Source organism: Lampris incognitus, chromosome 1, assembly GCF_029633865.1.
Source record: "Lampris incognitus isolate fLamInc1 chromosome 1, fLamInc1.hap2, whole genome shotgun sequence".
In the NCBI taxonomy this organism is placed as follows: domain Eukaryota; kingdom Metazoa; phylum Chordata; class Actinopteri; order Lampriformes; family Lampridae; genus Lampris; species Lampris incognitus.
In genome coordinates this window covers 108978451-108992737 of record NC_079211.1, presented here as the reverse complement: position 1 = coordinate 108992737, position 14287 = coordinate 108978451, and the positions used below count along the sequence as shown (strand labels likewise).

Genomic DNA, 14287 nt, shown 5'->3' with positions numbered 1-14287 from the left:
GATAGCGTGAGCCTCCTACACGCTACGCCCCCCTGGTGAAACTCCTCACTGTTAGGTGAAAAGAAGCGGCTGGCGACTCCACATGTATCGGAGGAGGCGTGTGGTAGTCTGCAGCCCTCCCCAGATTGGCAGAGGAGTTGGAGCAGCGACCGAGTTGGCTTGGGGAGCGAGGTGATTGGCTAGGTACAATTGGGGAGAAAAAGGAGGAAAAATCCCAATAAATAAATAAAATCTTAGGACAGACCACAGGATGTACCAATCCTTGGTTCGGTCATTATGCCACAGTATTGTTTATAAGGGTGGGGACACCTGAAGTCAGCTGAGACTGAAGAGGTCACTTAGATGAGGGATGAAACATTTCTCCCAATAAATGTTGTGTCCAGAAGAACTGATTCACATCTCTGTGAAAGACCATAAGAGAGCCATGTAGTAGTCTCTACCGAAGGTCACCTACTCTCTTGTTTAGTGGAGACTTATAGAAAACCCTCCACACTGGCTTAATGTTGCTCTCTGTCTCCAAATACCCCCTGAACTCTCTATCCTGTCTTTCTAATTTACTTTTATTTTAAGGCCTTTGCAACCAAACACTGTTTCTTCCAAACCATCTAGTAAAAGGGGATTAAAGCCAAGTTCAGCAAAAAAAGATCATCGTTATCTGGAAGTCCTTTGCTACAGTAGTCCCTCAGCATCTCCAGCTCCTGCTCCATCAGTCTTTCAAGCCACAGGTTTGAAATATCTCTGATATGACATGTGGACCTTACTCCCAGAAGATGAAATGCCGCCTGTGCGTTATGAAGCCTGTGACCTGCCACTATGTGCTGGAGCTTGATGTTCGCGCTGAAGCAGTCTCTCAGAGAGGCCTGGCGCACTGCTGTTCTGAATATTCCTCTAATAGCCAGTACAGCGAAGCAGGAGGCTCTGGTCTTTTCCATTTAAAACGACGCCATGCCTTGACCAGTTCCTTGTAAAAAGCAAGTAAGCCATACAGTTTTGAAAAAATCATAATCCATTAAAAACAAAAATAGAATTTTGCTCTAAACCAGCTGTTCATCTTAAAATGACACTTGCCACTTGTCTCCACACCACATCACCGTGGCCTGTGAGACGCCTCTGAAGGAAGTGTTATTTAAAATGTGCTATTCTGCTGGTTAGGTGAACCAGTCCCTGCCTAGTACTCTGAGGTACCACCAGTGTAGTTTGTCCCAGAGTAAATTTACCAAGATAGATTACACTTATCAGACCAATTGGGGGCTCCATGCAAGCTAATCTGAGCCACAGCACACAGGCCACCAAGTTGTTTATTACCGAAATTTCCTTTATATGGCTAGGGATGGGTACCGAAACCCTGTATTAAATGGGCATTGGTGCCAAATTATTAAAGACTGTAGCATTGATAAGCTCCGACTTTAATGGTTCTGCTATTGGTATTGGAAACATTAAGAAAATCAATTTCCTGTTTATTTAGGCTACATAAATGTTATCTTGCAGCTTTTTTTCACCAACTCTTTCTAATTTGCAGTAAGATTGAGACATTCGTCTACGGTGCATTTTCGCTATTTCCAATCCAGAAGAGAGATCTCTCTCTCGGAGCCTGTGGTATGTGCAAGCCGAGGGATCGGGGGGACAGACACACACACACACACTTGCTTGCTGGTTGTCCATCGTGCCCGATGATGACCATCTTCTCCTATTTGTGGGTCCTTTGAGGACTCAGCTAGCAGAAGATACCTGCGAAGAGATGGTTTTTAGAGTGGCATGGGGGGTGCGCCTCTCCCAACGCCACATGACTTGACTGTAGAGGAGATGGTTCCGATGGCAAGGGGGATCCCTAGACCACCGGCACCTCCACACAACTGCAGGGGGCTGCCGGAAATCCAGTTTTTCGGAAACTGCCTCGAAGCGTGCCGCCACAGCTTGCTTTTCTGTTGGGGTAAGCTCCCTTAGCCTTATGTCTTCCAGACTCACCCACAAGGCAGCGGGGCAGTGGTTGATAGGTGCCAGGGCGTGTCCACCAGGGTGGGCTTGCACACCATATCTCTGGGGCCCACTGCTGCTCCGAGATCCCCTGCCAAGTTAGCCTGGGGCCGCAAGACCCCAGTTACCATGTGTGGCCACGGGGAAGCCTGGCAGGAGTCTTGGTGAAGGAGAGGCTATGTACTGGCAAGGGAAGGCTTACACGCTAGGATGCTTCCCTATTCGCCACAAAGGCTAGCCAGCGGCAGCAAGCTAAGGGCAGGAAGGACACAAGCGGGTTGGAAGAACACATGCACCTTCCCTCCAACTACACACTGCTGCACTAGATGCATCACAATACCCTGTGTACACACACACACACACACACACACACACACACACACACACACAGCTCCTAGTGACAATGGCGGAGAGAAGTAAACGGTAAAAAGTCTGGTTATACTTCACTAGGGTTGATGCTGACAATGCTCATTGCCACAAGCACACGTTTTTTGCATGTAGGGGGCGGAAACACAAGCAATCTTTCGAAACACCTAGCAAAAGTGTATCAAGTATAGGTGGAGGAATGTACAGTTTTCGACTAGCTCGTAGTTCATCTCTCATTGCCCATCAACCTCAGGTATGTTACTATGCTAGCAGCCTGGAGCCCACATCGAGTGAACTAATGCTCTGTCCAGACATGAGAAAATAAAGCAATGTTAATTCTGTTCTTAATTTGTTTGATTTTATCTCTTAAAAATAGCAAAAAGAACCGATAAGAGTACACTTAAAGTACCAGATCGATAAGCAGTATTGGTAGGAGTTGTAGTACCATTAAAATCGTAACCATACCCATCCCTATATATGACATTTTTGGTAGCAGGCACCTCTACTTAGCTAGCCTCTTCTCCACATTCGCTACCACTCCTTCCCACTTTCTCTTCATCACCTGTCCATCTCCAAGATGAATTTCTAAATACTTAAAACCCTCTTAATCTAGACAAGGCCTCCTGGTAGTCTAGGGAGTGAAGCGAGTGAAGTCCACCTGCGAAAACATTACTCTTCACCCACTTAACTTTTTACTTGAAATAGTCCTAGAGTTTTTATCAGCTTCTTCCAAGTTCTTTGTCATTCTGCTTATTAACTAGGACAATAATGTTTCTCCATAAGCTCTGTAATATTTCATATTAAAATCACATAAAACAATCCCTCTAAAACATTGCACATTTGTGTCGGGGGACCCGATCCTTGGAGTGGACCAATTTCTGGCGCAGTGTGTTTTGGGGTTTGAAAGCAACTGAGATGTGGTGTTAGAAAAATATGCAACTAAACTGTTCCGACACTCCCGCCACATATGGAATCACGACTGGTTTATGCTTAGACAGCTGTTGTCCTTCTCCTCTTTTCGATCGGCTGTTGCACTGTTTGGGCATCTTCCTGGCTGCCGAGTTAGGATAACCACACTTAATCAGGGCCTGTTTAATGTGGGATTTCTCCCGTTCCCTAGCCATTGTGTCGGTGGGGACGTTGTCAGTTCAGTGTTACAGCATCCTGATGAATCCTAGTTTGTGCTGCCAGTGGATGATGAGACATTAAAATCCAGCCCCTTAGCAAAGATGTCTTTCTTCGCCTGGGGGAGTTGTCTGTCGGACAGATTCTTCACCCACTTGTCATGTCACCAGCGTGTGTCTGGCGTCCATCTTTCTATCTGCCATTGAGGGTGCCGTCCGTTGTGTGCCGATGCCTCTGGCATGCAGCAAGCAGGTCAGACTTCTTTTGCTGCCTGGTTTTCGACTTTCTACGTTGTGCTAGACGAGCCCGCTCCATGAACTCAATCACATCTAGACACAACGTTAGTCTCTGTTGGACCTGCTCCTCTTTGGCTTTCAGAGAGTTGATGGTAAAATTAGTTTGTCTCACCAATTTGTCAACAGCTGGCTCTGTGCCTTCTGGAGGATCTTGCTACTTCGGTGGCCATTGACTGAAGCGTTCATTTGCAGGCTCTTAAGTGTGAGCCCCCTCTGTCTTCACCTGAGGCTGAATCTCAGGTGGTTCCTGTAATCTGCCATTTTACATGCCATCTGTTGTCATTTTACAATGTTGTGATTGCGACTATTTCCCAATTCTTCGTAAATAGTACACCTGTTCATTGAAACTCTAGTTAATGGTCACAGCAAATTACATATGAAATCATTCGTTGGTTTCAGTTGTTATGCCACTGTGCTGATTATAAGGTTGGGGATACCTGCAGTCAGCTGAGAATGATGAAGTCACTTAGATAAGTGATGAAACATTTCTCCCGCTAAACGTTTCGTCCAAATGAACTGATTCAACTTTCTGGGATGTTCTTACTGGAACTATTAAGCATCCATCAAGACACTCTTCAGGGAGTTCATTGATACCTGGGGCTTTTCTCTCTTCCATGCTCTGTAATGCATCCACAGTTCATCCAGAACCAGTGGTGCATCCACCTCCTTCTTGGTCTTATCTGAAACCTGAGGCAGATTCCTGCAGAAAGAGTTAAATAATTCATCATTCTCTTCATAGTCACTACTGTACAGTTCAGGATAGAACTGTACTGCTCCAGTGTGTCCCATTGGACTTTTAAGCTCCTGTCACCTGGTAGAATTTAGGGCATATATCAGCCTGCTTTGGCCTTTTTTCTTATTCTCTATGCTTAAGAAGAACTTGGAAGGTTTGTCCATAATGGTCTCTTTCTGGAAATGCAACCTGACCAGTGCCCCCAGTACTTTCATGCCAAGTAGGTTTGCTTGAGCACATGTTTTGGATTTAAAGACTTTACTATTTCTTTGCTCTACTTTGGACTCATTAAATACTGAACTTCCACCATCTCAATCTCCAGTTCCCTCATAGATCTGTTGATGTGCCATGTGGCGTTGAGAGACTACTGATGCCAAAGTTCCATATTCTCTACCTTCCCACAGTCCTGCCTCTTCATTAAGGAAGTAAAATTTGTGTTCTTGTTCTAAAACTATTAAAACATTTTTTAAAGACATTCAGAAAATCAACATCACACAGTAGAATACAGGTAAAATGCCAATATGCACTTTAAGTTATATATTAGCAATGTAGATACCACACAAGACTAAGGAGTGATCAGTAAACCAGAAGCCATTATTGTACACATTTTAAAAATACTAAAACGATATCTGAAAAAATAAGACCTTGTCCAGCTAAAGAAATAAAAAATTGTCCCAGGTGTGTCTCCATGTGTTGTTTTGTATAATTGTGAAGTCTTCTCCAGGCATCAAGCACTTCATATGTCTTTCTCAGCTCAGATGTGGGACGCTTGGAAGCAGTGTGAGGTTCTGTGTGATTTCTATCTAGACAGCCATTCTCAGTGCAGTTAAAATATTCTCAGACAAGTAAAAACTCTTCCGGATCACAGTTATTTAACAATACTCCTATTTTTTTTTAATGTATTCCATTTTATGTATTCCATAGTAGAAGCATACAGATTTAGGAAATCAACACTGAAAAGCTTAAATTGAGACCTGACCCTCACAAGCCTGCCTTTAGATACATGTTCCACATTAAAATATACTGGTGCAAACCTTTTAGAAGACAGAATGCCCACCCCTGCGCTGGTTGTGCTCATGTGACAAAGTATGACCTCGCAATCCCATTCTATTCCCGTTTTTTTTTCTTTTACTAAAACTCACCATGGGTTACTTGAACAAACATTACATACAATTTTCTCAACTTTAACATTTCAAACAAACATTCTGTCTGTCTGATGTCTCTTACTCTGTTAAAAATGAGATTCCCTACTCTGAAACCAGTTACGGTGGGAGAAACCTGAAGCATAGCAAGTATCAGAAGCAAGAGAAAACTCGGTGGTGTATGCCACGTCAGTACCATCGTCATTGTTTAGTTCCTGTCTAAATCCATCCATCCATTATCCAAACTGCCTATCCTTCTCTCGGGGTCGTGGGATGCTGGAGCCTATCCCAGCAGTCATTGGGCGGCAGGCGGGGAGACACCCTGAACAGGCCGCCAGTCCATCACAAGGCCAACGAACACATTCACAACAATTTACTATGGCCTATTCACCTGACCTGCATGTGTTTGGACTGTGGGAGGAAACCGGAGCACGTGGAAGAGCCCACGCAGACACGGGGAGAACATGCAAACTCCCCAGAGGACGACCTGGGACGACCCCCAAGGTTGGAATACCCCAGGGCTCGAACCCAGGATCTTCTTGTTGTGAGGCGACTGTGCTAACCACTGTGCCACCGTGCCGCCTCCTGCAGATTCTGTCTTACCAAATTCATATGTATATAATGAGTCCCTGATAGTCCCTGTTATGACAGCTTTTGAGACTATCGCTCTTGACACTTGGACTAAGCTCATGTCAGCTCCTAAACCAACTACTTGCCTACTCGACCCCTTACCAGCAAAACTTTTTAAAGACCTCTGGTCTTTCCTGGGACCTACAATGCAGGACATTGTTAATTTATCACTTACTACTGGCACTGTTCCCAGCAGTTTTGACAGCTGTGGTTAAACCTCTAATTAAAAAAACCACACCTCGATCCAGGGTCTCTTAATAATTATTGACAAGTCTCTAATCTCCCATTCCATTCCTATCTAATTCTTTTTTGTTAATATTTTATGTAGGGTGCAGTACATGTAAGCCAAAGACACATTTCTACTTTTGGTTGGAAATGTAGACAGTAAAGTTTTGAAAGTGTCGACCCTGTCACCAGGACTGTCTGTCTGCGGAATTGTCCTCCATGCTGGTTTCAGACTCTGATGCTGTCTTTTCTTTAACTTTACTTTCTCCTTTCTTAGCCTAAACCAATGAAGGTATTTTAGTTTTCCTCTTCAACCCTGGTACAGTAAGCGGTTTTTCCTCCTCCATCGTGTCCTCGTCCTCACTGACAACTGCTAATACCTCTTTAGCTACAATGATCACCAGAGCGCCATCCTCACTTTCTCTGTTTTTTTCAGTTGTGCTTTTCCCTATCAGTCCCCAGTGCACTTCCGCAATGTTGTCATTTTTTACAGTGTCATCACATGATTTTACTGTTACATTTATAGCTGTTACAGTTTTTCCCTGGCTTCCTATATCTGCATATACTTACAGTGCCCCCCCCCTTTTTTTCTCCCCAATTTTATCTGGCCAATTACCCCACTCTTCCGAGCTGTCCCGGTCGCTGCTCCACCCCCTCTGCTGATCCAGGGAGGGCTGCATACTACCACATCTCTGATACATGTGGAGTCGCCAGCCGCTACTTTTCACATGACAGTGAGGAGTTTCACCAGGGGGACGTAGCATGTGGGAGGATCCCACTATCCCCCCCAGCCTCCCCCCCGAACAGGCACCCCAATCGACCAGAGGAGGCGCTGGTGCAGCGACCAGGGCACATACCCATGTCCAGCTTCCCACCCGCAGACATGGCTAATTGTGTCTGTAGGGACGTCCGACCAAGCCAGAGGTAAAACGGGGATTCGAACTGGTGATCCCCATGTTGGTAGGCAACGGACTAGACTGCCATGCCACCCGGACACCCCTTTTTATTTTATTGCTTTTTTTTTTAAAGTCTCCTCACTGTTTGTGTCTGTCTGTGTCTATCCTTTTGCCCCTTTAGAATTTGTCTCACCAGACACAGAAACTTTCTGAAACTTTCTCTGGACAGCCTTTAATCAGGTGGGACTCTTTGCGACAGACAAAAATATTCTTTTTGTTTTAGAAGTCACAACTAGAGAATAATCAAAATCATCTACTTTTATCCTGAACACAACGTTCAGACAAAGCCTCTAGGAGAAACCGGTTCACTCAGGCACCATCTTGGAAGTGCTGACGGGTTGCAAGTTCTTTTCCAACAAGACTAGATCCCTACCTTTTGCAACAGGATATTGTCTGTATCTCATGTTCTGAGACAAACATTTGCATTTATCATTTTAAGGAAAACTGGCAAATTGTGCACGACATGGAGTATTAAAGCTTATTCCAAAGAACGCAATTTTCAGAGTAAAAGATCTTTTTTCACTTTACCAATGCTTGTATGCGTTTGCTATTCACTAGTTTGAGATTTAAATGCAATCTATGATAACTATTAGTACTCCTGCTGCATTAATATGAATATGTGATTGATTGATTTTATTCATGATATGCAGACAAGGGCTCTTCATTTGGCTGGTTTAGCTGTTAGTACAACCTTGCAGGGTCTTAGGTTGTCAGTGTTGCCATTTTAGTGTGAAATTGTCCTGTTGTGACCTGATAAACTGAATGCACTGTCTTGTTCAGAATAATTTGGACTTGTCTTCTGTGAGAAACCACGTGTATGAGTAGAGATTTACAACTGGATGAAACTTTCTTTACAAAAGAAACAATTTTTCCATGTCTCGACAGTTCTCCAATAAACAGGTCATCACTAATGAGTCATGGTGCATTAGACAAGGTGACTCGGCTGGTGTGGCATGAGGCAACACCGAAACCAGCGTGTCTTGAATGACATCACCCAGTTCAATCACTGTAGTCACCTTATTTTTCCTGTCTTAAAAGTTATAACGACAGCATTATTCATCCTTGCTGAAGACGTTACACTATTAGGACAGACAATCTTGGCCACACACAAGCCTCCACAGAACAAGGGAAAGCTGGCACGATCTTAATGCTGTGCTTCCATGTTAATTTAACGAACTCTGCCATCCCAAACAATCATCTAGAACACCAGCAGAGCCTCCAAGCTGCACTCCCTACAGCCACTGAATTTACACACCACAACACTGAACAGCATGCAGAAGATAGAAAGTTTGAGAGAAGTCTTAACTCCATAGGGAGATCGCTCACTCACGCAGCTCTGTCACTTCCACCAGCCATTCAGAGAGCGAGCAAGCAAGAGAGAGGGGGGGGTGGGGGGGTAGAATGGAAAAGAGACAATAAAGACCGAACACAGGAGAAACTGACAGAAGGATGGTGGAGGGAAGGATATAGGGAGGTAAGCTAGAGGCAAAGGGAGAAAACATGTTTACCGTGTAGATACGTAACTATGGAGAAGAAAGGAGAGAGAGTGCAGGATAGGGTATCACACATCTTGGAAGGAATGGGGGGAGGGACATTTGAACCTGTTCCCCATGGCACCCTTTAGACCAATGGGTTTGTGATGGATGGAGAGAAAAAAGGATGAACAAGGAGAGAGAGGGGCAGATGGATGATACTGTAGGAGGGTTTGGATAAAGGCATATTGAGAAGCAAGTGAACAGTTGGGGCAAAAATGGAATTCCTCTGTGATGGACGAGAGACCAAAGACCTCTACTTCGTGAAAGAGGAGACGGAAGGCAAGAACGGAGACATAGAACAGGAAAAAAAAGAAAGAAGGGGAGAGGTGGTTATTGAAAGATTTAGAGAGGGAGGTCTGAAAATGGGGAAGGGGAAGAGAGATGGGGGGGGGGGCAAGAGTCATGGTGGTGAGGAAGGAGGCCCCAAATGAGAGCCGCCTATGATGATGATAAGAAGATGGAAGATGAGCCAGGAATACAGGAAGAAGTCGTGTTAGCGCACATGAGGGGGAAAAAATGGCTTGCCCCAGAAAGAACTGTTCTACTCTTTCTCTGTGTGGGAATTCAGCGTCAACGTCAACCCGCCCTGCACAATCTGTCAACAGACTGCCAACAGATCGGCCAACAAATACACCTCACAGAACGTGAATCCAGACCTTGTCCTGAACTGTCAGGCTTCGCTGTTGGATTCACCATGCATCCCAACTGCCAAGCGGCGCTTATTTTCAATAAAGCGTCGACTGTAAGAAGTGTTTCCCCTTGTTATTCCTTTTGTCTCTTTCCGCCATCCGTGGGAGGTGGCGCCGAGCAGTGTGGAGCACTTTTCAAAGACACTTTACATAGAGAGGGAATGGCATGTCTCAGGGATTAAAGCAGCTCGCAGGGAAAGCCAAGGGCAGAGGAGACTCCAAGTGAAGTGTTTGAAATTTTGAGCAAAATTTCCTCATCGCAGCCCCCACCTCCGCTCTCTCTCTCTCTCTCTCTCTCTCTCTCTCTCTCTCTCTCTCTCTCTCTCTCGCTCTAAGCAGGTTCCCATTGCAGTTTTGCGCAAAATAGAAGTGATTTCTAAAAAAGTTAGTAAAACACTATTGTGAACGGTCTGTTTTTCCATTGAGTCATGTTATCAGGAATCAGGAATACATTTATTTGTCATTTCATCTTATGTACTACGTACACACAAGAAACTAAATTCCATTTCCCCCAGCCCACAGCAGTGCAACACAAAAGACAAAAGCACACATCCAAAACCTCCAAAAACAACACCAACAAAACCATACAAAAAACAGAGAGAACAAAGCAAAGAAAAAAACAAAACAAAACACAAACAGTCAACAACACGGTCCACCCAGTGCAACACAGTCCAAAACTCCACCATCCAGAGAGTGAACGCCAGCCAGAATGACTGTCGTAACTGCCGGTCTGCATGGGCTAGCAGTTAGCTTAGCCTGCCCCGCTTCTATGTTCTGTCAGACCGCCCTCGGTGTTTCCCCCTCAGGTGCATCTCCAGGCAGGGCCGTGGTCCTTGGGCCCATAGGATACAGCAGACCAGGCTCCCCCAACCGATCCAATGCCAGCTCTCCTGCCAGACACCATCAACACACCTCCCCCGCACTCCACAAGACGACACAATCGCAGACGCAGACAAAAACACTGCACAGTTGATGCTAGGCGAGGCCGCCGCCAGACCGCCTCGGTGTTTCCTCTTGGGCAGGGCTGTGGGCTATCAGTTAGCTTAGCCTGCCCCGCTTCACATCCTGTCAGATGGGCGTTATTGTGGAGCTCACTGCTTTTCTTGGCACTCTGCCTCTGATTGGCCACTACTCGTTGCCTCCGTTGCTTGGGTTGGTTAAGGTTAGCTAATCAGAGGCAGAGTAGGAGCGGGTCTTCTTAGAATCCTAGCACCTGGAAGCTATGCAGGGTGTGTCTTGTCAAGAAAAGCAGTGGGTTCCATAATAACTTGTCAGGCTGCCTTCCGTGTTTCCTCTTTGGGCCCACAGGACGCAGCAGACCAAGCTCTCTCAGCCAATCCAGCGCCAGCTCTCCCAGCCGAGCGAAATTAATGATCAAAACAAAAACTTCACACGATGACACAAACTTAGACGTGGACAAAGACACTGCATAATCAATACTGGTTGAGGCCGCTGCAAATGCGAGTCCGCGCCGCCATCTTCCCACACCGGAAGTGGTGGTTATATTAAAACTGAGTTTTCTCCTCTCACGATAGTCTCCAAGGCCGGATAAGTGTTGGCACTGTGATTTCAATTGCATGAACTGCAATAGCCATGGTAGAGTTTAATCAAAGGCGACGAGAAAATGTGATGCATGCAATGACAGAAGGGTATACCTGGCATCGGCCACTATCAGGGATTTATGGGGGAGGTCGTTGTCCACAATGATTTTCCAGAAGTCCTGTGGATCCAAGACTTCAGAATGAATAACTTAACATTTAATGAGTGATGCAACACAATAGGACCCCTCATGGCACCTGCCGTATCATGCCCGAGGGTTCAAACCAAGAAGCGCATAGCCATCATTCTTTATAAGGTGCCATGCCATATCCAATGGCCCGTTATTCTGAAACCCCAGTAGTCCACAAAATGTCTCATTGGACCAAAAGCCCATTTGTCTGACAGCCCGTTATCCTGAAAACAAAAGCCCACTGCTCTGAAAGTACATATTCTCTGTTGTGAAGCATTGATGTGAACTGGCCAGAGATAAATAAAGGAAAGAGGATGTTTCTGGTGAAGTACGGATGACATTCTAACAAGTGCTTTTAACGTTAAAGCTCCCATTCATGCAAATTAGTAGTAAATGGCATCTTTACATTTGCATGTCAAAATACACTAAGGGAAAAAGCTGCAGGGAGAGTGTATTTTCTGAACAAAGGGCCTTCAGAGCCTCACAGCTAGAAGGTCCTGAGTTCGAGCCCCGGGGCTGTCCATCTTTGGGGGTCGTCCTGGGTCGTCCTCTGTGGGGAGTTTGCATGTTCTCCCCGTGTCTGTGTAGGTTTCCTCCGGGTGCTCCGGTTTCCTCCCACAGGCCAAAGACATGTAGGTTAGGTGAATCGGCCATACTAAATTGCCCCAAGGTGTGAATGTGTGTGTGTGTGTGTTGTGTAGGTCTGTGTGTGTGTGTGGACCCTGTGTGATGGCCTGTCCAGGGTGTCTCCCCGCCTGCCGCCCAATGACTGCTGGGATAGGCTCCAGCATCCCCGCGCCCCTGAGAGCAGGGTAAGTGGTTCAGATAATGGATGGATGGATTAGTGCTACTTTAATATAATACAGTAGTCCAGACTAAAGAGCCCAACACCGTTTTGCTGTGTCTCGTCTGGTTTCGTACTTCACCAGGCTGCATAACTTGGTGTCAGAAGTGGGTTGTGGTCAAATTCAGCATGTTTTTATGTGAATTTGGGGAAATGCTTTGTTTGGACCAGCTGGAGTTTTTTGCGTTCTGCTAGAAAGTGCAGCTCTGTCTCCAGTTTGTCTTTCTCTCTCTCCCTCTTTGACTTCCTTCGCTTGTTTATTCACTTCCTTTTATCCTTATAACCTGTCTCTTTTTCACTCTTTCTCCCCCTTGCCCCCCCCATCCCCCAGCGTCTTTGATTTCCCTCACCCAGTTCTCTCTCTTTTTGGAATCCGGATGGGTTGTGGATCGGTAACTTCAGTCCGATATGCGATGAGTGAATTACGTCAGTATTGGCACCCGGTACCGATATCGGATGGGCTCGGTCCCCGCTCCAGCTTAGTTTTGCTGTAGGTCAATAACAGCTGGCCACACTGTCTTCTGCTGGTCTCTGTCTTTCTGGCCGTCATGCATGATAAGGTTAATACTCCTGCCTGCACCCCGGACCAGGCTGATGACGGAGACCTGGAGCGGAGCTGCACAGTGGCTGCACACTGCTCCTAGTGTGTGTGTGTGTGTGTGTGTGTGTGTGTGTGTGTGTGTGTGTACAGGATGAGGATGATCAATACAGAGATGCGTTTCATTGTCTGTACGTATAGTGAGAGTAAAGTATCTTCTTCTCTTCTTTCTTATTCTCTTTCTCTCTCTCTGTCTCTCTCTCTCTCGCTCTCTCTCATCTTTAGAGCCTGGTTCCAGACTGGCATCAACTTTCTGGCGGTGAGACCTAGCAACCTGGTTGCCTGGGAGATCAAACAGGAAATGGCACTAGGAAGCAGTTCGTTGGCAGTGCTGTGCCAGAGGAAGGCCTCCTCCATGGCAGACAGGTAGGAGCGGCTTCATCCAAATTTCCTAACAAAAGTTAACGTAATAAAAAACATTATATATATATTTTTTTTTTTTCCCTTGGTTTTTGTTGTTGTTTTCCACCATGCAGTATCCAGTGTAGGACTGCTGCTCAGTCCTTATTTTCTTTGTTGGTGTGTTTGCTTTACATTAAACCACACTTGTGGGAGACTTTGTGCGAGCTTATGTTGATAAATGAGGGTGTGTGTTTGCTGCGGCCTCTGACACCAGTTCTTCAGAACTTGTTGGGGATCATTTCATTTGAAGGAGACCAATGAGCACAGAGGCACTTTACTGTCAGTGAAATTAAACTGACTTGTTTTTTTGTTTGTTCTTTGGCAACTTTTTCCCACTGCGTATCTTAAGAGTATTAGAATTAATCTTTTTTTTTCAGTGTTTCAACCTTTTCATGTGGCTTTTGAACAAACATGCAGAGACATGGACAGTAGAAGTGGAGATCCATGATTTGTTGTCTCAGATCTGCTGATAGACTCACTGGCCAGCATCTGATCAGTTTATGGATGTTCATGTAACACTGTGTGTGTGTGTGTGTGTGTGTGTGTGTGAGAGTGTGAGACGATGATGACGACAACGATGATAATGATGATGATGATGATGATGATGTGTGTGTGTATGACGATGATGGTGTGTGTGTATGATGATGATGGTGTGTGTGTGTGTGAGATGACGACGACGATGATGAAGATGATGATGTGTGTGTGAGTGAGTGAGATGACGACGATGATGATGATGTGTGTGTGTCTGAGTGAGATAACGACGACGATGATGAAGATGATGATGTGTGTGTGTGTGTGGTGTGTGTATGATGATGATGGTGTGTGCGTATAAATCTATATTTGTGTGCGCAAATTTGAACACGTGTATTTAATTGTATCCAAGTCTGGGCAAAAGAAGTAACATTTTATATGCTGCTGTATGTACACACACACACACACGCACACGCACACACACACACACACACACACACACACACACACACACACACACACACACACACAGACACAACCGTACTCTCAAGGAGTGCGGACATGCGATGGTG

The 14287-nt window shown here is 45.5% G+C and overlaps 1 protein-coding gene across 1 annotated transcript in view; it reads left to right on the top strand.

Annotated features, from left to right (window-relative positions):
- The window catches only part of si:dkey-215k6.1 (transmembrane protein 132D), a 450750-nt gene that overhangs the window by 93983 nt on the left and 342480 nt on the right, over positions 1-14287 (top strand). Inside the window, exon 4 of the mRNA XM_056278865.1 lies at positions 13068-13208. Within this exon, the coding sequence (XP_056134840.1) occupies positions 13068-13208 (141 nt within the window). The remainder of the gene's footprint in view (positions 1-13067; positions 13209-14287) is intronic.